The sequence below is a fragment of the Polyodon spathula genome, chromosome 10 (genome assembly GCF_017654505.1).
Source record: "Polyodon spathula isolate WHYD16114869_AA chromosome 10, ASM1765450v1, whole genome shotgun sequence".
NCBI lineage: Eukaryota > Metazoa > Chordata > Actinopteri > Acipenseriformes > Polyodontidae > Polyodon > Polyodon spathula.
Genome location: NC_054543.1, coordinates 37,057,253 through 37,082,114, shown reverse-complemented (window position 1 = coordinate 37,082,114; position 24,862 = coordinate 37,057,253). Strand labels below are relative to the sequence as shown.

At 35.8% G+C, this 24,862-nt stretch overlaps 1 protein-coding gene across 1 annotated transcript in view; it reads left to right on the top strand.

Moving 5' to 3' along the window:
* The window catches only part of LOC121321473 (myosin-IIIb-like), an 83,005-nt gene that overhangs the window by 25,780 nt on the left and 32,363 nt on the right, over positions 1-24,862 (top strand). The window contains exons 8-24 of the mRNA XM_041260438.1: positions 527-682; positions 3,348-3,438; positions 3,526-3,642; positions 4,552-4,656; positions 5,669-5,752; positions 6,381-6,583; positions 6,834-6,932; positions 7,319-7,433; positions 7,529-7,655; positions 8,035-8,245; positions 9,049-9,196; positions 10,374-10,527; positions 10,719-10,807; positions 11,139-11,268; positions 20,615-20,694; positions 21,951-22,028; positions 23,199-23,404. Coding sequence (XP_041116372.1) covers positions 527-682; positions 3,348-3,438; positions 3,526-3,642; positions 4,552-4,656; positions 5,669-5,752; positions 6,381-6,583; positions 6,834-6,932; positions 7,319-7,433; positions 7,529-7,655; positions 8,035-8,245; positions 9,049-9,196; positions 10,374-10,527; positions 10,719-10,807; positions 11,139-11,268; positions 20,615-20,694; positions 21,951-22,028; positions 23,199-23,404 — 2,193 coding nt within the window. The remainder of the gene's footprint in view (positions 1-526; positions 683-3,347; positions 3,439-3,525; positions 3,643-4,551; positions 4,657-5,668; positions 5,753-6,380; positions 6,584-6,833; positions 6,933-7,318; positions 7,434-7,528; positions 7,656-8,034; positions 8,246-9,048; positions 9,197-10,373; positions 10,528-10,718; positions 10,808-11,138; positions 11,269-20,614; positions 20,695-21,950; positions 22,029-23,198; positions 23,405-24,862) is intronic.

Below are 24,862 nucleotides of genomic sequence, written 5' to 3'. Positions count from 1 at the left end.
AAGGACCTCCCTGAAGAAAACTTCTACTGGCTACTGTATTATTCTTAAAAGCAAGAAACCAAATATGTCTAGTGTTACCTGATTCTGAAATCCAAAAGGGATCCAGAGTGTACTTTAAGAGGTTGAACAAACTGTTTGATTCCTGTATTTGTTGTGCACATCACTTGAAAGTGTAATATGATAAACAAAACCATTGAAATAATGTACAATTTCTGCCTGTTTCATGTATTACACTTACTGGGACTTTGGCAACATTATAATATGTTGATTATATAAAAAATAAGTCATTACAATACTGTGAAAGGGATATAATAATATAGTAATATACAGTGTGTGTGTGTGTATGTGTGTGTGTATATATATATATATGTGTGTGTGTGTACATATATAAAAGTACAATTATATACATATATATAATGTACAAATGTCTAAATTCATTTTTTGACAATTTCCTTTAATGTATGGATTTAAGAAAACAATTTTGTTTAGATTTTAATCTGGTTTATTTGTGTCTGTTTGTTTGCAGGTGTTTGATCAAGGACTTTGAAAGGCGGCCTTCGGTCACACACCTCTTGGAGCATCCCTTCATTAAACAGACCCATAGTAAAGTCATGACTCTCCAAAATCAGCTGGCCAGACTCATCCAGGAACAGAAAGAGTCAGGATGTATATCCAAAGCCAAGTACGTTTCTGTGATGCAAGTTTTACTCTGGGTTGTGAGAGGGAGGCCACTTCCATTTCTATTGAAACTTTCTAATTTAGTGCTTCTTTAGTTTAGAATTTGTGTTGTTGTTTTTGTACAGCTTTGCATACTGCTAACAAGCTGGTTGGAGTCTAAATGATTTCACTAGGCTGAGATAAACACGTCTTTAACCAACTTTAATGGAATAACAACAATATATGACTTACTGTCTAAAACAATGTGATGCCAGTTTATGGAGCACAAACACTGATATGTATCCCAAGGCCATGCTCAGTGCAGGGCAATCACCCTGTTTAAAAGAAAACAGTAAAGAAATGAAAAAGAAAAAAATGTACACTTACATGCTGAATGCAGTAATTAGATGTCCTTTCTCTTGAAAAAAACTTTCTCTGAGACTTGTGTCCGCCATCTAACAGGAGTACGGTGTGAAACGAGCCAACGTCAAACACACTTCTATGCTGTTCCGTTGCTAACGTAAGTAGTACGTATCTAGGCATGATGTTATCGTAGAAACTTGATCGCAATAGAAACTGAATTCAGTTTTGGTACCGGAATAAAAGTGTGACTCTCTTATTTGTGCAACTGTGACCTGCTCTCACGACTCACTGGAACTGAGATCTCTAGCAACATAGGCTGTACTCGACATGCACTAACAGGACATTTGCATTAAACGTAACTTTTTTTGCAAGAACGAAAACCCTAACAAATTTTTGCCCACAAACAATATTCTTCCTAAACGATATTACTTCAGTCTGCCTATAGTATATATATATATGATATATATATATATTATATATAGATATATATATAATATATATATTATATATATATATATATATATATACTGTTTACTGTAAATATTCAGTGAAGCAGTACACATTACAGCTGTCTTCAAAAACATAAACAATGAGTGTCCAGTGGGTGGCAATATTTCACTGCTGCTGTTCTCGTACAGTCCTAATGTGAAATCTGATGTGAGTTGAGTGAATGCCAGATTGTTTATAATAGGTAATAAATGCAGCAGTGTTGTGTGCGTTCACCTAGGAGATTAAACGTAATTAAATTAAGTACAATATTTTACCTTACTCTCTACAGTAGTTATGCAATTTATGCAATTAAAAGCTCCTTGCACTGTATAAGTTGATACATTTTAATATCCTACATTGCAAAATATAGTTCGGTAGTCTGTTACAGCCTTGTCAATACATTTGACATTGATGCACGATAAGCACAAAAAGCAATTACCTAACCATGGGTGGCGTTTTGTTGTTATTGTTGATAAATTGCAATGAAATGTAGACATTAAAAATATAAACCTTCAAAAGGTGAAACAAAATGTTTCTATTGTGTGGTTGGGAGGGAGGGGTGATATCCTAGACATTCTCTGAATAGTGTGCAATCAACAACGATCTGTTTTATGGTGTTCCTATTACATTATTGCAGAGTGGGAATGCTCATGCGACACACTTGCGGTCATTAGGGATCAGCGATAATTGTAACACAGCAGGAGATAAGAGATAGGCAGCTCACTGCAGATAATACCTCTGCTGTTAAATGATTTTAACTCTTTCATGTCTTTGCCTGTGGACACCTGGTGGACTCTGATTGTGAATGCTAATGTGTTTAACGTGCATCTCCTTTACAAAGCAAACAAAAACTAATGTGCCAAGTTTGTGTTTGCTACAATTCAATTTAGTGGCACTGGAACAATTTTTAAAGTGGAGGTGCTGAAAGCCCTGTATATGATGGAAGGCATCAAAGCCAGTGCTACTGTACTGCAGCACCCCTGATTCAATTTGTCATCAGTTTTAGAGAAATATGTATGTTGTGCTTTGGTTGTAGCAGTGTTGATGTATTTAAGAAATGTTTTCTTAATTTGGCATTTTTTTTTTATTTTCTTATGTCCGTTACTCCACTAGCGGTGAGGAGAAACAATAATTGGACTTTCCAAATTGGGGAGAAAATTAGGGGGAAAATAATGGAGCACATTAAAAAACAATAAAAAATACACTAATAAAAATAAATAATAATAAACTTGTTGCTGGTGTGTATATGCAACAGTGTGGTCATACAATATAGGTCACTGTAGAGTCGCTAAAATACACTGCAGTAATATTACTATAGGAGTCCTAACTTTACTATTTGCATTACTGAAAACCTAAACATCCTAGCATACCATAGGGATCTAAATGGACTCTGCATCAACTGCAACACAAATACCCCTGAAACCAAAACTTCTAAACCACTAACAAATATTCAATAGTTTTCTTTTATTCACTGTTGTACCCTGAGGGTGTATTTGACAAGCTGTATTGGTGTATTCTATCGAGGTGCAACGTGAACAAATTCATAATGTGCAGCTGCCTTTGCACTGACCCGGTGACTTGTGAATCCACACAGGAGAATAAAAGGTCAATTGTTGGCCAAATGAAAACTACACTGTAGTAAATAAGGGTTCTGGTATAATCAATAAAATCCTGGGGAAGTGTTAAAAATTAGATTAATTGTGTTGTGTGCACCCTGACATACAGATTAACTGTTTTTTTAAATGGAATTTCTTGAATTTCTGTTGTACATGTACCATGAGACTAAGGAACTACAGCGTATAAAGTAAAACTTTTTTTTCTTTTTCAAATCCCTTTAGACATGAACGAATCAATACCAGAAAAACTCAAGAAAATGCAGTGGAAAGCTGTCCAGACGATGACTTGGTCAGTCTCCAAGTTTTAGATGAGGTGAGCGAGTGGTTTTTTTTGTATATCTGGAAGGGGTGGGGAGGTGGGATGTTTTACTAAACCAGGTCCTTGTTTATTGTTGTGTAGGAAACTCTCATTGCTCATCTGCAGAAGCGGTATGCAGCCCTTCAGATTTACACATATGTTGGAGACATTCTGATTGCTTTAAACCCTTTTCAGAATCTTAACATCTACTCACCACAGGTAAGTTTAATAAATTTAATAGAAGCATGTACATTTTTTTTAATACGGCATGTACTAATATCACCATACCCAAATGCTATTAGTGAAAATAAATATCATATCTATACAAATTACGTCACTGGGAAACTTCCTGTGATAAATTTGGAGTTGAATAGCTAAATTATTACGTGCTTGTGTAAAAGCAGGGCACTGGGGCAGAATGTGATCACATTTTGCGATAGCCACATTCTAGTTTCATTCTAAAGAGTTCAGGAGGTTTCATGTTACTTTTAAAAGCGAGAGTAATTGATCCTTGTATACTCCATTGGTGTCAATATGTTTTTCCATGATTTTGTATAACACTGCTGTGGAAATACCCTGTACACACACATAGCTGGAGGCTGGTTTGGAGAAAAGGCATCTGGGGTAGATTGCAGTATGATTGTGACCTCCGAATGAATGTTGTACTTTGTATGGTCTAGTATACTGTAAGTCTGTCTGCAATAGTCATGTAAAACCCTTCTATACAATGTTATAGTCTGAATACTTTTCAGGGAAGGCCTCCTTTGTCCTATGAGCACTTTGCCCACATTTATTAAGTCCACACATTTATAAACACTGAATGTGATCATGTCCACCACGAAACAAAATGAAAATGACATGTTTTGTAATGATGATGTTTTTTTCTTGTGGTGCGCTGTTTATGACTCACCCTCTGGGGAGATATATATGTGTGTGTCTCTCTCTCTCTCTCTCTCTCTCTCTCTCTCTCTCTCTCTCTCTCTCTCTCTCTCTCTCTATATATATATATATATATATATATATATATATATATATATATATATATATAATGTTACTGACATAGCTAAAAATGAAAACAATTGGAAGCAATTCTGCTGTCATTTATTTATTTACTTTTTTTGTATACAGTTTTCTAAGTTGTACCATGGAGTAAGGCGATCGTCAAATCCTCCACATATCTTTGCAACGGCAGATGCTGCTTACCAAGGAATGGTAACTTTCAGCAAAGACCAGGTAACAAAGACAGAGAGGCACTGCCACCATGGTTTAGATACACACAGCAAATATCTAATTGTCTAATTCCAGAGACTCGTACACCTTGAAGACAACAGACTTTTTGTCAATTGCATCCAGCGATTTGTAATTTTGAAACACATTACGATTACACACCTTGCCTCTTTCAAAGCTTGATCTCTACTGTACTTGTGGCTTTTAGAGTAATCTTATAGATTACACTTTTATTACTGAGTGTTTCTACTAAAAATAAAAACTGTAGCTCTTTCTTTTTTAGTTACTAATCTCAAGAACAAGGGGAACTGTACTCAAAATAACCAGGCTCTCTAAATGCTCTGTATACATAGCAAATGCATCTCACTATGACAATTTTGTTAAAAAGTCAAGCGTTTGGCCAGTATTTTTTTGGTCAGCTTTCTGGGTCAGCTGGAAATGCAGGCTGTTGCCATATTGGAACCTTTCTGGCGCCGCTGTTAAGTCATATCATTGACAGCCACCCACACCAGTGAACGCAGCAGTGAACGTTTGGGTGCAAAAATAACAAAAGGAAAAACAGTAACAAAAAGTATTTTTATGTGTCTAAGACTTTAAACCAACAAAAGGCGGCCATAACAAAACAATGGCTACATAATATAGGAACGGGACAGCCACTCAGTAGAATACTGTGACTATAGAGCGAGTCAGTGACAGGACGGCACACAAAGCATGACGGAAGAGAGCTCCAATACATTCGATGTTAATTTGTTTTAATGGTTTTTATGTGATATACTGCTGAAGGAGAGGCTGAAAATGCATCAAAAGTTTTAGCTAACATGTTTTCTATTGAAATGATTATATATTCATTTGCATTACAGTTCCTCTTTGATAATATACCAATTAATTTTTTTTTTTTATATCGACTCATATAATAGCAATAGAAAGCAGCTCACAATTTACATTTTATTTTGTTTCCGATATTCAAAAAATGCACCTGTGTGTGTGTGTTCTTTTTTTATTCATTTCTCTTGTCTAGTGTATCATCATAAGTGGAGAAAGTGGAGCGGGAAAGACAGAAAGCGCACATTTGATTGTTCAACATTTGACCTTCTTAGGAAAGGTACTGTATTCATTAGGATGTTGTCTGTATATAAGTGGGAAGGAGAAGATACAAAAGACTGCTGACTGAAGCTGCACTTCCTGTTTTTTTTTTTTTTTCCATTACTGGACTCTCTTCACAAAAATGCATTTTAGTCTTTTAACTATAAAAGCCCATTAGCGTTTGTTTTTCCTTAAAATTGTAGTGCATCATCGATTTTGATTTTCCCCCAAAGTATAAGTGTATGTACATCAGTTCTAGAAGTTATGTATGCGTTATGGATGTAGCTGATTTTCAAATGTGCCATATAACAAAACACTTTTTAAAGGTGCTTTAAGGATAGCGACACCATTATTAAAATATAATGCTTGGGTAAGTTTCTTTATAGTATTGAAATTGGAAATATTAAGAGTTACTGACCAAAGACAAGAATCTTAAACTTTCTTTTCTCTTATTGGTTTGAGCCCATAATATGAATTACTGGAGGTTGAATTGCAGCATTTCATAATATTAAAGTATGCCATATGAAATACGTGTATCAAAACTAATTGAATATATCAGAATAAAGAGAATGGTTAAAAGGGTTAATGTGTCTACGTGATCAAATGCAAATGCTGTTTACTGAAAGGTTTCTGTGTGATTTTTTTAGGCAAACAATCGTACATTACGAGAGAAAATTCTCCAGGTCAATCCTCTGGTTGAGGCCTTTGGCAACGCCTGCACTGCTATAAATGACAACTCGAGTCGGTTTGGGAAGTATCTGGAGATGAAGTTCACGCCAACTGGGGCAGTGATGGGAGCCAAGATTTCCGAGTATCTACTGGAAAAGTCCAGAGTAATTAAACAAGCGATGTGGGTGGAGCCTTTTTATTCAGTTTCATTCTTTTGAATATAATATTAATTACAGAACCTTACTAAAACACATAAAACACATGGGGAGGTCCTGTTTATTGAAATGGTAGAAATATTTATCAATGTCTACAAATGGATGTAACTGAAAAACAGGAGGAACTGTTTTACAGGCTGTTTTATTCATGTTTTGGTGCATTTGAGTCAGTGGCTTATTGATTAAAATGTGTTTTTTTTATTCTTTTCTTTTCAGAGCAGAGAAAAGTTTCCACATATTTTATTACATGTATGCTGGTCTTTATCATCAGAAACAACTGGCAGAATACAGGCTATCGGAGAAGAACCCTCCGAGGTACATGTTTAGTTTAAGATCTGATGCATTCTGTTTTAGAAGCGAGACCACATTAGTTGATATTTACTTTTGCAAATTGAAATCAAATTGGAGGCTATATAACATGGAGAAAATGGAATGTTAAACATCAAAGTTTGCATTTATATTTTTCCATTTTTGCATAAATGTTGCATATGTTGTTGGAATTGAACCGTGTCCTTTTATCAGTCACTTTAATGAGACATTTTCATTGAAACTTCATTACTTTCTCTCAGAATATAATGACTCCCTTCAGCTTCCTATTATATGTTCAACCTTGGCACTATTTATTCTTAGAAGTGGAAAAAAAAAAAAACATCTTAAATGTGTCAACAGTTTTTTCTGTTTTTTGTCTTTTTTTTTTATAGATACATCGACAATGAAAATGGTAAAGTGATGCAGGATATCATCTCCAACAATTCATACAAGGATCAGTTTGAAGCCATCCAGCATTGTTTCAGAATCATTGGGTTCACTGAGCAGGTATGAGGTTGACACATGCAAGTTTTATTTGTAACTTCCTGCCAGTGTTATTTTATAAATTATGCATGTTAACTGGTATGTTTTCTTGTTTACAGGAAGTCAATTCTGTGTATAGAATTCTTTCTGCCATCTTAAATACTGGAAACATTGAATTTGCAGCTATTACTTCTCAACACCAGACGGATAAAAGTGAAGTTCCTAATGCTGAAGCCTTAGAAAATGGTAAAGAAAACAGGCACAAAGCCATTTAAAAAAAAATAGCGTAAACCATTGTACAAGAATGTGGAGAATGTATTCTTGAAGGAACAGTAAAATGACATAGCAGTGAGTTCAAATCCTCAGATTCACCTGGTTAAATCTGTTTTCAGAAAGTTACAGACTGCTGTGTGTTGCAGTGAGGATGCTGAGCTGAACCAAGTGTGCTTTTCATACTTGCTCAGGCAATTAAAAAAAAATTCTATAAATGTTGGTGTATTTGCTACAAGTTTTTATGAAAATCAACTGCATCTAGATTAAATCTAGCATTACAAGTGTATCTGTGATGACAGAGGTCAGGAACGATTGGTTTAACATGCTCCCGGTGAACGTGTCTGTTTTCCAGCTGCCTCCCTCCTCAGTATTGGTGCAGACGAGCTGCAGGAGGCCCTGATCTCACAATGTGTGGTGACTCGAGGAGAGACCATCATCCGCACCAACACTGTGGACAAGGCTGCAGACGTGCGAGATGCCATGTCCAAGGCCCTGTATGGGCGGCTTTTCAGCTGGATAGTAAACCGCATCAATACCCTGCTGCAGCCTGATAAAAATATATGGTAGGTGTTTAAAATATACGACTTAGACAATGAAACCAAAAGCAACATTTTCTCTACTACTACCCCCAGAGAAGTAAGGTTTTTCGGTTCTCCCGGTTTGAGATGGCTCTGATTATGTGAATATTTTATTGTGTTAATACGTTATGTGTAGGGTTTCTCTTATTGTTAAAAGATATGCCATATAATGCAGTTTTGGCAATAGGACTGCATTTGTGGCTGCTCACACTGTGCAGAGTGATTTCTACCCTGCTCCCCACATTCACGTTTCATCTGATTCACTACTGAATAGATATTCCATGTTTCTGGATTTGTCTTTTGCAAAAAAGTAAAATACACCCCCCACTCGATATATATCGTGGGTGTCGGGGTCCACTATAAACCTGCTATATATCGAGAGCCGCGATATAGCGAGAGACCCATAGAGAAACAAGTAGGCTAACAAATAAATACTGTACAACCACTCCCTCATTTTACCGGGTGCTTCAGGGTCCAGTATAAATCCTCTACGCAACCTGCTTTTTCTCATTGTTCGTATAAAAAGCAAAACACCATTTTAATCATATTGTTGCTTGTGATGTGCAGTACGAAATAATTGAACAGTAATTCAAAGTGCCTGTGTGTGTATTGCAGCTAAGGCATACGCAGGTAGACAGTAAAAATTGGGAGCCAACTCCAGGACCGCGATATATCCGAATCCGTAGTATAGCGAGGGGCGATAGCGAGGGGCGATATAACGAGGGGCGATATAACGAGGGGTGATATAACGTATTTATTGTGTGTGTGTTTTTTTTCTCTTTTTAAAGCGCTGCAGAGAGTGGAATGAATGTTGGCATACTAGACATCTTTGGATTTGAGAATTTCAAGAAGAATTCATTTGAGCAGCTCTGCATTAACATTGCCAATGAACAGATCCAGTTCTACTTCAACCAACACATCTTTGCTCTGGAGCAGGTAAAATAAACTAAAGGAGCTTAAAGACAACTTGGTATGGGTGCAAAATGAAAGAGATATCTTAACTAATCCATTCATCTTGTTGTTTAGATTAATTGTGTTTCTGTCATCTCATCCCGGTGACTCTGAGGAGAACTCTCTTAAGAGATCTCTGAATTATGTCTAATTCCAAGAACAGTTGATACACCAGAGTGTAACCGTTGACCTGTCCCTCTGAAACACTAAAAATACCTCATTGGTTTTACCTGCTGTTTACGGATATATTTCTTGCATCCACTGGCGAATAGGTCAGTGATTAACATTTGGTGTACCAAATGTACTTGAACTTCACGATAGTTGCCACCAATCTGTGAAGAACACATTGGTTGTGATAACTGTCATAATTTATATCCATACCAAGTTGCTTTTTACTATCCATCTCTCTTTATGAGGTTAAGATCAGACTGCTACTTTACATACTGTTTTTCTTATTTAAAGTCTTATTTACATTGTAATGTCCACACATTATAGTTTCTCTTAATCACTGCCTTCCCGCAAATGAATCGACTGTTATCTGTCGCGCAGTGTCGCCTTGTTTCCCCTTGAGAAGTTATAATCAATCTTGAATATTGCCTTTAGGATTAAAGAACGTTTTTAAAAATATATATATTTTTACAATGGGCTGTTTAATGATGGTTTTTATTTTGAAATAATGTACCACTTCCCTTTTAATCCCAGGAAATTACATTACACATGAACACTAATATCTATTAACGCTATTTAAAGGCTCGCATCTCACCACTGTTTGTTTTATATTGAACACAAGAATTGAGAAACGTTTGTTTTTATTAAATCTAGAGATGACACTGAAACTCTACTAAAAGTGTAACACTTTGAAGGATCCTTACAAAGGTTTCCCACAACATTTTTTGCACAGTGTTTTGGCACTTTTACCATGCTTTTCGTTTGGTTATTCTATGCATTTACCGTAGTTTACCCTGGTTTGCCATGATTTTTAATATGCTTTACCGTACCTCTCTGTGCTTTACAATGTTTACCTGTGCTTTATTACATGGCTATGATTTTATTATGGGAAACTGCGCTAGTCATTTTTACCTGCCCCATGAGTTAGGGGCTAGCATTCAGAACAGTTGATTTGCATGTTTTTTTTTTTTTTTCATAATAACTTTATTTATAGATTGAATACCAAAATGAGGAAATTGATGCCAGTCTGGTGAAGTATGAAGACAACCGACCAATCTTAGATATGTTTCTTCAGAAACCCATGGGACTTCTGTCTCTACTTGATGAAGAAAGTCGCTTTCCACAAGCGACTGACCAGACTTTAGTGGGTAGGAATTAAATTACCTAAGTAATCCTCTTGTCATGAAACATAACCAGAATAAAATCTTTCTAAACAATACTTGCAGTGGATTTTTTGTTTTTTTCTGATTTATTATTATTATTATTATTATTATTATTATTATTATTATTATTATTTTTTATATGAGCTTTTATAAAGTTTTGAAATGTATCATTACAGATAAATTTGAGGTCAATCTACGCTACAAGTACTTTTGGAGACCAAAACGTGTGGAGCTTTGTTTTGGAATCCAGCATTATGCGGGAAAGGTAATTTCATTTGACCTGCTTCACCATGTAGCCATCAATAACTATTATGTTTGTATGTATGTTGTCATCTACATTGATGGCTGGATGGTGGGTGACTCCTCACCCTTGGTTTTCACTACAACGACTACCCGAGTCCCATCAATAAAAAGCAGGTTAATTGCATGCAGTTTTTGTGTCCCTCAACACAAGTTGTGTTCTTCACTTAGCTGTTATTTTCAATAGCTCTTCTTTTGTCAGATCAAGCCACTGTTTTGTTATATCCACCCTAATGATTTTATGTTACCATTGTTGAAGTTGCTTTCCCAAGTGCTTTAAATGTTTGTTCTTCCAGGTTTTGTACAATGTTGATGGTTTCCTGGAAAAGAACCGAGACACTCTCCCAGCAGATATCATGGTTGTCTTGAGAACATCAGAGAATAAGCTGCTACTGCAGCTGTTTTCTAATCCTTTGACAAAAACAGGTAGGCATTTATGTTTTATAATAGCAACCGAGTATCTATTATTTGAATATAATAGATATAAATGTGTTTTCCAAGCACAGATTCTGAAGTGCATAGCACATAACATCTAGCTGTACAGCCGATCTTTCTTCACATGCATTTGTATTAAGTCCTTATCAGGGTGAAAGACCTAATGCTAAAGGTCTGACAGAAAATGGCTGTCTTGACTGCAAACCAGCTGGCTACAACACTGTATTTTTCATTAGCTGTACATGTTCACTTTTATCATTCAGTCCTTTTTGGTTACAAAGGAGTGATGTTTCTAAATTGATGTCAGCTAAAGGCAGGTTCCATCGAACGATATTTAGGAAGGCTCGGAATGGCTGTTATTTATAAACAAACGGAATCCCGAACAAGGTTCTTAAACATTATATGAGGTACATTTTTAGCAAAGTGGCTGTTGTAATACATATTGTTCAAAATAATAAAAAAAAATGTATTTTAAAAAGCAGCACTGGGCTACTTGCCCACACTCTGTTATTAAAATTGCAGACAGAAAACAGTAAAGTGGCAATATTATTTACATTTTATTGTACTTTTATATGTAAACCATATTATTCAAGTCACGTTTTAATTTCTTTTAGAGTGAGCTGCTTGGTCCTCAATTACAACTTCAGGTCAAAATAACTGCTAACGCTCTCTGTCACATGCACCGATGATTTCAGTGTCCTGCTGTGCTAGTGACACTTGATAAAGTTTAAGATGTCATTTTGCATATTAAGATGGAATGGCTAAATTACCCTGTTAAAATGTGAAATAATTACTGAAATTGGTCATTTTTATTCTTCAGGGTAAAATATGAATATTGTAATTTGCATACATTTTTATATAATATGAATTGTCTGTTTTCTTACCAAATAACAGATGACTCTGAGGTTTAAAATTAATCGATCCCTTGTGGTTTTTGTCTGCAAATCTCCCAACAGATACTACACTGTGTTCGAAGTGTAAATGTGTTTGTGTAACCATTAGATGGCAGTCTTGTAGATAAAGTACCAGTAAACATCTGTATTATGTTCTACTAAAAATAATATACTGTTCTAAATGTATTGGGAAGTACTGGTATACGAAAACAAAAACTGTATAGTAACTTCCAATATTTAGAGAAAAGGTGGCCTGCTAAAATAAGAAATGGGGAATCTGTGTAATTTTACACAGCATGTTAGTCTGGGGTTCTTGTGATACAATTGCAGCAGCCCCCACTGTGGGACTGTGCAGGAAAAACCCACTACCTGCTGGCTCCTGCCATGGTAAACAAGACTCTGTTTAATACCTTTTGAAGAAACAAGAGTCTTTAAAGAGGCCGAAGGTGTGATTTTATGACAATTTTATGAGACTGAAGAAGCTGAAGAGCCTGGCTTTGATCTATTAAACAAGCATGCATTGTTTTTTGGGGGGTTTTTGTGCTTTGTAGACCATTTAACACACATTATACTGCGTATGATATATTACAGGTTGTCATTTTCCAGGTGTCTTTTAAAGAACAGCACTTTCCAGAGTCTGAGTTTTATTTTTTGACATTTAATCGACCCACGGTTGTTTACATTATCATTTACTGCATACAGTAGCTGATGAAAATGGAAATAAATAAATAGAAAGTATGTGTGTGTGTGTGTGTGTGTGTGTGTGTGTGTGTGTGTGTGTGTGAATGAGAGACTGAAACAAGGCTACTTCATGGACATGGATAATTACCAGCACTGGTTTTACTGGTGTTTTCCTGTAACTTCTCTGAATCAGGAATGTGTGCAGACTGTGGGTATAGGGGGAGCCATATGTAACCAAATGTTTAGATGACACAATCCATTTCTTTTTAGTCCTTTCAAATGTAATATCTTTAATTAAAATATTTTCTAAGTAGACAGTTGCAGAATGAAAAGGGGATGGTAGCAACCATCAGTTATTGCAGGACTTAATTATGGTTATGGAGTCTGCTGTCAATCAAATGATCTCTTATCAAAAATCTTAAACAGTTTTTATGCAAAAACAAACAAATGTGATTTAACATGCAAGAGGTCTCCTACTTACAATAACATTTATGTATATTATTATTATTATTATTATTATTATTATTATTATTATTATTATTATTATTATTTGTTTATTAGCAGACTCCCTTACCCAGGCCGACTTACAGTTGTATACAAAATAAAATACGTATCAAGAATTACAGTACAATTAAGAGCAAGATACAAAATACAGTGACCTCAGGAGGTTACATTTCCCTCCCCTCTTTACAGCACCTCATCTCATAGTCACTCTCTACAGCTTAGAGCCGCTTTTCTGAGGCGGGTTAGGTATCCCACTCCTACGTGGTCCACTACTGCAACTTTGCACGGGGGATGTCAGAATATGAACTCACAATCTTCTGACTCCAACGCTAAGGCTAAGAACAATGGGAGAAAACTCATTTGCTAACAAGTGTTCCAACGGGTGCATATGTCACCATAGCAGCATAACTTGGAAATTTAAGAACCACTCTGCCTGATTCACTTGACAACAGATTCACTTTGTATTGTCGTGGTGGTTTATAAGCGCAGTAACACACTTCAGGACCATATTTGAAGGCCCTGTTGTGGAGTGTGGTTACTTTGGTAATAAGCCTGTTGCTCTTTTTTCCTGCCATTTCAGCGATAGAAGTGGTTAGAAGGGACTTATATTTGGAAATAAGCGCACATTAATATGCTGTTCAGATGGGAAAACAGAACATTTATTTGACTGCTATATGAATGATGAGGTAGTGAAATTATATTTGAAGCAAGGCCTCTGACGATTAAAAGAAATTTGCAAAATATGTTGCATGCAGGTGGCAGGCACATTATTGGGTGACACATTATAGTATGAGGGCTTAACAATAGTGGCTCCAGTATTGTCACGTCTCTATTGAAAGAAACACCAGTTCACAGTGAAGATGTGTTTTTTTTTTTCCCCGCTTAATTAATAGACAGTAGAAAGATGGAGTTTCCTTTAAATATTTCATCTTAAATATTTTAACTAGCAAGCCAGGAAGGGACTTACGAGTGTTTATAGTCTTTCTTCCACAAAGAAGTATTGCATTATTTGTGTCAGTATGGTCCATCTGCCAGAAGCACATAAAAGTTAATGGTCTTTGTAGCTCTCCTGCCAGGGAGTTCTGTGCTAAAAGGCCCACAGCTGGGCAAAGTAACAATTGCATTTTTAAATGATTAGCAGATGTTGAGTTCCAGTATTATATTAGTCTTGTGTACTACTTTATGTTTTATTTAAGTTGTTTACATGTACAAATACAATATATACAGTATACTGGACTAATTTCAGTGCCTTGAGTATCACACAGTGACCTTAATATATGTAATCTAATACACAACTGTACATGCTTTCCTCAAAGATTTAATGAACACCAGTAGCTGAATCTGTTTTTATATATTAATAAACAAAACAGTAAACAAAAAATGAGAAATAATGAAAGCAGCAAGTGGTTTCAGTTACTGCATTTTTAAAACAATTTTTAACTTTGCTTGGTTTGCAAACTGTATGTATAACTGTCTCTTGGTGCAGAATCTGGATCACATAATTAATCAACTCAACAGCTCTTATCCGGGAGAAACAAACGTCATGTAAATTTCATTCAAATGAATGTTGAGATCTGGGCAGATGACCTCACATACTGTTAGAAGTGAAATGTAAAGATAGGAGATTAGTTCTAACTCATTGATTTTAATGCAGATTGTAAAGATTACGGTTGGTAAGATTTATGCTCAGGCAGATATTTAATTGTTTATGTTATAAAAACCAACATTGCAAGGCTGGTTTGAATCGGAAATTTAACAGAATGCATAACAGAGTATGCATTAAGGATAATTGGTGCACGCCTTGTTGAGAGGCATGAGGCAGACCTCAAAATGTCTTCCCCACAAGTGCAGCCAGGACACCAGAGTGCAACCATTAACCTGACCCAGCAACACTGCCCCCAGTGGTTATAAGAAGTACCAGATTTCTTCTATGTGGTGTTTCTTACAGATGTGTTTTTTACGTCCCTCTGGGCAGGGTGTACAGGGTGACAGGTTAACGGGTCACTCTGGTGAAGAGAAGATGTGTGAGAGCAACAGAGCTGCTTTAAAACCTACAGATGTGATGCCTTAAACAGAATGATATACAAAGTCATTCTTAACAATAAGATGAATACATTAGTTGTGATAACTCTGATATTTCAGACCAGTACGAAGTTGTTCGTTAATTAATATGATTTAATAATAGCATATGCTGTAAAAATTTTAAATCAGGCAAATTCAATTTTATGCCAGCGAGGGAGCTGTCTGTTAAGCTCACAGTACATCAGTGTAAATTGTACAGCTTGTCCAGATATCAAATGCAGGGAATTCATGGATTAAATATATATTTAGGCTGTGGTAGAGATCTTTTTGGGGTTTCTTGGCACAGTTAGAAACATACCTCGTTGCCTTATTTGCCTTTCTAATTGTGTAATAAGGTCTTGGCTGGAACCCAAGGTCATGTCACATTTTAAAATGAAAAGGTATGCAAGATCCAGAATATACTACTGCTTTCTCAGGTCTATAAAGTGGGGAGACATATCTGGGATGTTTAATAACACCATGTGATTTTTGTAACATTCCCATTACTTGTCCGATGAACTGTGCTTTTTTTTTGTACATTTATTTTTAAATGATATTACATTATATTTTGTACCTAAATGTTCTGAGTCATAATGCTACCCCACGACTGAACTGTTTTGAGATAAACCCAGGTTGACAGTTTGAACTTCGTGTTGATCACACTGTTGTGTACCTAGTGCCACTAGGTTACATTGTTTTTCTGGTTTTATTTACACTGGGAACATGGGGTACCCAGGACTAAAGTACTGAGAATGTTATAAAAAGTCACAGTATGTGTTCTAGTGCTATAAATTAAATTTAACACTTTGCCTACCCATACCTATATACCATTTCTAAATATAAAAACATGCCTAATTGTAGAATATGCTTGTATAAGTGTGTTACATTTGGCCAACTGTTTCAGTTCTTAATTTAGGGGAATATGAAGGCCAGAGGACAATTCAACCTTTTCTAACTTATACCAATTTAAAGGCTAGACAGACCTTCTTCGAGTCCCAGTGATGATCAGGAGTCACTCATGTCACGTGGAAGAAGCATCACTCAAGGTGGCTATGTAGAATGCAGAGAATGAATTAGGAACTGGGGAGACATCTTCAGCAATTGTTACCACAGCAATCCACAGCAAATATTACCTCAAGGGCAGTGACTTTATTAAAGATTTGCAGTGAAGTATGTCTAACAAATGCAATGTTTCAGATGGGAAGAGATTACCTCTAGTGAACCCCTTTAAAATAAAGAGCGTTATTCAGGTAACAAAACAGTGAAACATTCATTGATACTTTATGGCATGCATTTAATGATGATTCCAAACTTAATTTAGATTTAGATATTAAGCAGTAGAATTTGGGAATATAAATGTGGGGCAATACAGTTTGCAAATAGATATATAAAAGGTATGTATACAGTGTAAAACACCAGTATTTGCACATCAATACAATAATAACCCATACCTTATTAGGATAGAGAATAAGTATCCCTTATTATTTTGTGTTGCTCTTGTTAAAGGACTTTGATGTACGCTTTATTGGAGATTGTCAGGATTACCCTTTGCCTTTAACTTTGCCTGTGCTTTGCAAGAGTAACAATTACTCTGAAATATAAAAAAAAAACATTTTGGATCGTCCTTGCCAATTATGTCCTCTAAAGTTAATCTGCGACTGCTTAGACTCCACTTGTCCCAGGATACAACAGGTAAATCAACTTGCACATACAGCCACTCATTAGATGATGCCCAGATAACATTTAAAACTTCAATTATTCATCTTTTCTCATGCTCTGTAGCCATTTTAGTAGAGGCCAGCAGCACTAACTAAAAATTTATTCCAGTATTCAAAAGCAGGATACGCCTAGAAATCTACAATTTTAAACTTAAAATCTTACCCCAGCACCCACCGACAGGGTGAAAAAAAATACCAGTTCAGGCCACTAAATTTACTGAGAAGGCACTCTCCAGTAGCTTAAAATTGCATAATTCATGCGTATGTTGTTTCTTCAAAAGCTTTTTATACCATGGCTCTTTATATGATGGATCCCTCATGACAGTAATAGACGGTAACTAAACTGACAGCCCCTAGACTTGCTAAGTATTAGTACACAAAGACAGATTTCATCCCGCAATGATCTTATTTGCTAGGTTGCAGAGTTTCAAGATGAAATTAATCTAAAAATAAGTGTGTCCTGATTCAGTATGCAGTGCACCTGCATGCAATATTGTGTGTATTTACAAAGGGCATTGCTAAATGTGCCCAATATCGTTCAAATGGTTGCTTTTTTAGATGTTAGTTGTAAATATAGTATGATCGTAGTTGTTTTAAGTGTTGTGGGGCAACAGCAGCATTTGTAAACACTGAAATGAAACTGTTCTGTGAGACTTTGTTTATTGATCTCAGTCATACCAGGCAACTAAAATACCACTCAAAGTGGGGGTATTTTAAAGATCTTAACAGCGGCCGATCTTAATACCACCACCCTTAAAAGTATCTCATATTTCTGTATTTTTATTATATGTTGTAATGAAGTGGATTAATAAATCGACCCAGGGAGAAAATCCCAGCTGTACTGATATAAAGAGTGGAAGCATTAAGATCAGTCACTTTTAAGCTAATTAAAATCGACTTGAGGTATCTTTAGCACTCCAGTTTGTCCCTTCAAAAAATATAGTTTTTAAAGACTGGAGCAAACACTTTGAGAATTGTGCCTGCACTGCTTAGTATCAGTCTGGGATACAAACCTCCAAATATCAATTAAATCAAGATTCTTAAAGATAATGTGCTTTAATGGGATTAGACGAGAGACTATTCATTTTAAAATGAAATTGCTACTGCATATTGAAAGAGATTCACAATCTAGTTAGCGTTATCATTTCGGTCTCATGTAATCAATTTCCCCTTTAGGAATAGTAGAAAATGCTACCAGTGCCGGTTCAAGAGAGATGAGTTGTTCTGTCATTATGATTGCATTTTCGTGAGAACACCATGAAAACACAGAAGATAAAATGTATAGTACGAAGAAATTATTTCATCATGACAAGTGTTCTCAATAATATATTCTCTTGAATAGCTAATAGGAGTCAGACTGGTGTTGATATTTTTACTGACTTGATAAAATAAGGAAGATTCCAATTAACCTACCAGACTTTGGATAATTAGAATAATTCAAATGAAGCACCTGACACATTTATGAGCCCTATTCTTAATGAGACTGCCATCAAAATGCATTACATATTTTCCTTGCTTGTTATAAGGACCCAAAATGCAGTAGAAAAAAAAACGAAAAGGGAAACAATGCTGTTTATAACATACATAGTTAAGATAAGACCATAAAAAGTCAAGCAGGTGAATGTTTTGACATGTGGTCATGAAAAAAAAAAAAAAAAGTGTTTTAACTTGTGACTAATCTTACTAACATGTAAACAAGACGTGTTCATTTTTGAGCTACAAATAAATAAAATTGAATGAATATCAATCTATTGCATATTTTATTCATCAAAACCAACTTAAATACGACCCTATATGTGTACACCAGGCCCTAAATATACAAGACCCCAGCCATAGCTAGACTGCATGTCATGTTTTGATGGCCTCCAATAGGTATTTCACAGCAGCTAAGGAAAATGTATCTCCCTCATCTTTGTGTTGTTAGCATTCTGGGTTTTATTTTTTACTTTACTTCCTGGAGATTATAAACAAATCCTGTGGCAAGCTGAAAAAGCACCTGCTGTGCTTCCGATATGATTAATATACCTACTTGGAACCAGTCTAATTTAGAAATCAATTTGAATTTCTAATAGAAAAGGACCTTGCCAAAAGAAATAAATAGTGGCTTGGCAGCTTAATAAGACTCCCCATTCTTGTTTTTCTATATATTTTTTTCCACTCAGTTTTTTCAAGCAGATTAAATAAAGGGCCCTGTATTTTACTAAACTATGTGCTGATGAGGCTTCTGTTGAACTATCAGATTACACAAGGATTCAAGTTAGAGACGACACCCCTGCAGAATTTAGGATCTAAGGGATTTCTGTCAAAATGAACAAGAGGTTCTCAAATAGTACAACGGGTATACTTGTTGTCCAGAGGCAAATTGAAACATCTTCTGACAATAAAGTATTCACAAAGAAGAAAGAACTAAAAGTTACAGCAGAGCCTTGTTCAGGTCCTTGTTGTAACATAATAAACAAGTGACAGATAGCATGTTGCCTCTCTCCTTACTGGATAACTGTAAAGAATTGCACGGTTTCCAGCTGGTACCTCTGTGAAATGATCCATGTAAAGATAAAGAAAAATAACATGCTCGGTTTTGGTTATTACATGACATACTTCCATGTTTTAGCTAAGTGGGGAATGACAGAACAATTTTCAGGATAGTGTTCTGATTAAGCACATACAGAAAAGGAGTGGGGCAGAATAGATGCAAGAGGAAGCTCAACACGTAGATGAACACATTAAGTGACCCCCAGGAGCAAAACCAAAAATCTTTGATTGTGCTGGGTGAGTTCCGTTTCTTTAATGACTTCAATAAGACAGTTATTGCGTTGAGGGTACATTTTGTTAAATACATATATGTATATGTGATCGGGGGGGAAGGCACTTTTAAATGAACACTTTACGGTGCAAACAAGCATGGTGGGGTAGTATCGCATCTTTCAGGTCTGTCAAGATAAGTTAGCAAAAAGGTTTTCTGCCCACTTTACGGATCACAGCCCCTTCCGCGGATTATATGGATACCCTATTTTTACAGTTTTGTTTTTCGTAAAGGTGTGTGGCACATCTGCAGCAGTCTTGTTTATTTATGCTATAAACCCTTTGAAATGTGTTAAAATGCTTCCTTTTCATTATAAAAACCCTGCCACCCATGGATTAGGACTTTGATGTCACCAATCCTGCTTCAAAGGCTTCTTTCAGTGCTATTAATCACAGTTTAGCCTCAGAAGATATAGCCAGAGAAAACATTTGGACCTCTTGTGCTATACTTGCTAAAACTTTGAAATGTTCGGCATGTTTTGCACATGCTTAGTTCGTATCACTTCCCAAAGACAATGCACAGTAAATTATGAACGCAGTCATAGAAACTGCTTTAACACAATTGCACACTGTATATACAAAGTAGATTTTCTGCCTTTTCTTTTTCTTTTACACCAGATCTATGGTAAAGCCAGCTTACACAATGATGCTGATGAATGTGTATTGTGTTTTGGACAGGTAATTTGGCTACATCAAGAATAAGAGTAACCGCAGCATCTCGGTCTCTACCCCCTCAGCTCAGTGCAGGACGCTACAAGGTTGGTATATGTCAGCTCTTTGTATTTTTAGGCTGTGTCATCACTGTTATTAATGATCCTATTTTTGACCAATTCCAGAGTGTTTTCTCCGATGGGAATTTACACTTACATTGTAGTAGCTTAATAAAAAATGTGCATACAGTATTGAATGTGTTATATGATAGTAGATGATTATTTATTTATTTATTTATTTATTAATTCGTAGACATCCTTATCCAGGGTGACATTTGTTAGAAAGCATAACATTACAAAGTATCACAATACAACATATCACATTGTAGATAAGAGCTGTTATAAAATACAATACAATCAGTAGTAAGCAAATTCAGATGAGAGAAAATAAAAAATACAGTAAATAATTATGTTTGAGAGTGATTACGACTAAGAGCAGTTAAACATAAAAAATATTTGGTTATAAGAGTAAATTCCATTAAGAGCAAGTACAATAAATGGATAAGAATGATTTCAAATAAGAGCAGTTTCAATATTGAAACCTTTAGCTGGGTGAAGCAAGTGAGGTGACCCAGTAACAAACAAATCATTTAAAAAGAACAGATGTGGACACACGCTCATTAGAAACGATCCTCTTATGTTTTTCCATCTGAGGATCATTCTTAGACACTATTAAATTCCCCAGCCTCTACTGCCTCAAGTTATAGTTTATTCCAGGTGGGACATAAATACTGCAGTTATTGTTATTATTGTTTTTACTTTACAACCCCCCCCCCCCCCCCCCCCCCCCCCCCCCCCCAAATGATGAATTAGATACAATATAAAGATGTGCACTTTGCTGAATAGACTCTAAAATATGAATTGCTTCATTAAATTTGATGAAGTTATGAGCTGGAAAAATCATTAGAATGATAATATTGTATCCTCTTTAAAACTATGTATGAGCCAAGTCTGAAGTTTAAGATGGCAAATCCCAGTTATGGTCTATTTTGCTACTTTATAAATGCCTTGAAGCTTTCAAGTATACATTAGCTATGTGGTGATATAAATAGCTCAATAAAAATGTGCCAGCGGAGCTTTTGGGGATGAAACAAACACCAACGCATAGAACTGTATACATAGGAGAGAATATGATTTTTCCCAATTCCGACAGTACACAGCCCCCAACCTCATGGCAACTGAGTGGTGACACCTGACGTCTGGGTGAATTTGTATCAAGTTGAACAATCACACTGAGGCAGCAATGTGTACTATTTGGGCATGTTTATACATGCAAGTAACTGGTGATTCTGGTATATTTTTAGGTGGACACTATGGAGGTCATGCGGCATCCTGAGGAAACCACTAACATGCGGAGACAGACCGTTGCCTCCTATTTCAGGGTATTTATTTATTTATTTGTGAACTTTATACTGGAATGCATATACGAACGTAGCTGTGCACTACTGTTTTGGTTGCATCAAGTAATATATCTAACAGTCAATTCCTTGTGTATATTTCCACCATTTACAGTACACGTAACATAGTGGTTGATTTGAAAACTGTATACCCTGCTGAAATAAGCCATCTCTGAATTGTATTACAGCATCTTATAGCACTGCAGAATTGTTCTGGATTACAGTGACCACCTATTTTAGGTGTAATCCCACGAAAACCACGGGCAGATGTTATTTTGCAATCTAGGGGGATTCCTCTGTTTTGTAAAATACTATAATAAAACCCAGCAGTGTTTTATTCTACAAATAATGTGGTTACTTTTTCTTGGAAAAGTTTAAGATATGAAAGGCTTACAGAGAAAAAAAAATAAAAATCAAGCCCTGTTTTACTAAAGCACTCCTGTAAAGGAGCCGTGAGTCATTCCTGGTAAAATAAAGAAAAGAAGCACTTCCTGACGACATGTCATTTACCCTGGAGTGAAGTACTGTATACACACAAACTGGTGTTCCTTTAACACCGGTTTACTAATACTGGTCCTTTTACTAATTCTGGCCCTGAGAGATTGGAGTGCTTATGTCTGCTATTACATGTTCTGGAGCTTGATGGTGTGGATTGTGAAGTTGACATTATTGCAGTAATTGAAAAGGCTGAAAAGTATTATTGAAGATTCCTTACAGCTTTGCAGAGGAGGAACAGTATTCTGTATTACAATGCTTTTCCCATGGTTTTACCTTGTTTTACCATGTTTATATTAATATGCTTTACCATACCTCGGTATTCTTTACAATGCTTGCCTATGTTTTACTGTGTTTTCTCTGCTTTATTACATTATGCTGTGCTTTTACAATTCTAAACTTTCATAAAGCTGCAGCTGCCCTGGACTTGCAACACACCATTTTTGAGTTCCAGCTTTTTAAACTAATAACTTCAACAGAAGTCTTCAAAAATACACTGAATACTTCATACAATACACTAATGAGGAAGTGATTTGAGGAAATGTAATGTTTTATGTCACATGACACCACAGATATGAGACAAAGATAACATTTACGATAGAAAACATTTCAACAGGAAGCAGAAGAATCTTTGAAACACATCTTTCACTTCTCTCACAGTATTCCCTCATGGATCTCCTGTCTAAGATGGTGGTTGGACAGCCTCACTTTGTCCGCTGTATAAAACCCAACGATGATCGACAGGCGTTGACATTTTCCAGGGAAAGAGTGCTGGTGCAGCTGCGTTACACCGGCATATTGGAAACAGTGAGCATCCGGAGACAAGGGTATTCCCATCGCATCCCGTTTGAAGAATTTGTTAAAAGGTAATGCTGTGTATTACAAGGTACTACTGTGTTAGAATGAGAAAGACAGCTGCTTTACTCTGAAATACCTCTGGAGAGCCTGACAAACCACTTGCATGTTTTGTGTGACAATATAAAAGATTTCTTAATTGGTCTGAAAAGTCAGTTTGAAGAAAAATAAATTAACTACCAATTGCAAATCATTTGACAACCAAGACTGCATGCCATTTTGAGAAATGCAAAGTATTCTGGGAGTAGGAAAAGCATGATATGATTTTATTGGAAAGAGGCATTACATTTGAAGTGTGAACTTTTATACTCCAGACTAGTTAGCGTGTCCTGGGTTTTTTTTTTTCCAGTTGTATGAAATATAGATAGCAGCAAACAAAATGATGAACCCATCTGCCAAATAAAAAGCCAAAGACAGTAAACAGTAAGTCACTTTGGATCAGATCATCTCCAAAATCGAATCAGCACACCTTTGTAGAATGAGTCATTTCTCAATGAAATTTGAAGTTCAGTTTTGGAGCACACACTATTGGCCTTCCAAGTCAACACAACGAATAGCCCAGAGATACAACGACAAGCATACACAAAGCATCAATCAAATACATTTCTCTTTGGATTGCTCATTGAAACCTTTCTTTTCCCAGGACCTTTCTTGTATTGGTTAGTTGCCTGCCACTGCTACTATTGCTCCTGTGCTGCTGAGTGACCTTTTAGACTTTTAAACTTTTTTCTTAATTATATTCTCTCTCTCTCTCTCTCTCTCTCTCTCTCTCTCTCTCCTCTCTCTCTCTCTCTCTCTCTCTCTCTCTCTCTCTCTCTAATATATATATATATATATATATATATATATATATATATATATATATATATATATATATATAGATATAGATATATATAGATATATAGTAGGTTGGTAGGACATTCATGACCCTATTATACTAGATTTCTAACCCTGTGTATGGTGTCACAGACCCAGATTATCACTAATCTTGGACTAAGTGATGTTATTTTATGTAAGGTAGTCCAAGACTAGTGTTAATCAGGGTCTGTGACACCAGATGTCTATGTTAAATTATGCCATGCTTTAATTTACAAAGCACTTTACTTGAAAAATGTTACCTACATCTTATAAAAAAAGAATGTTCAGATGATGCATGCTGATTGGCTGCTGAGGGGTTTTAAACTGTGTGTAAATATAGCTTAATGCACGGTGGAACTTTTTTTTTTGTCTAATTACAGTTTGATTAATAAGTTATCAATATGTGATATATTAAACTCACTATGAGTATCTGTACGTTGTTATGAAAGGTCTCTTAAAGCTTTTAAATATGAGTGAGATTCCTTTCATCACATTTGTTCTTTTCGGAGGAATGTCAGTAGACAAGTAGTTAGAATTTGAAGAAAAACCTATTGGGGGAAAAAAAAAAGCTACATGGAGCTACGTTTTATTGTGTCTGTTTTAGAAGTGAG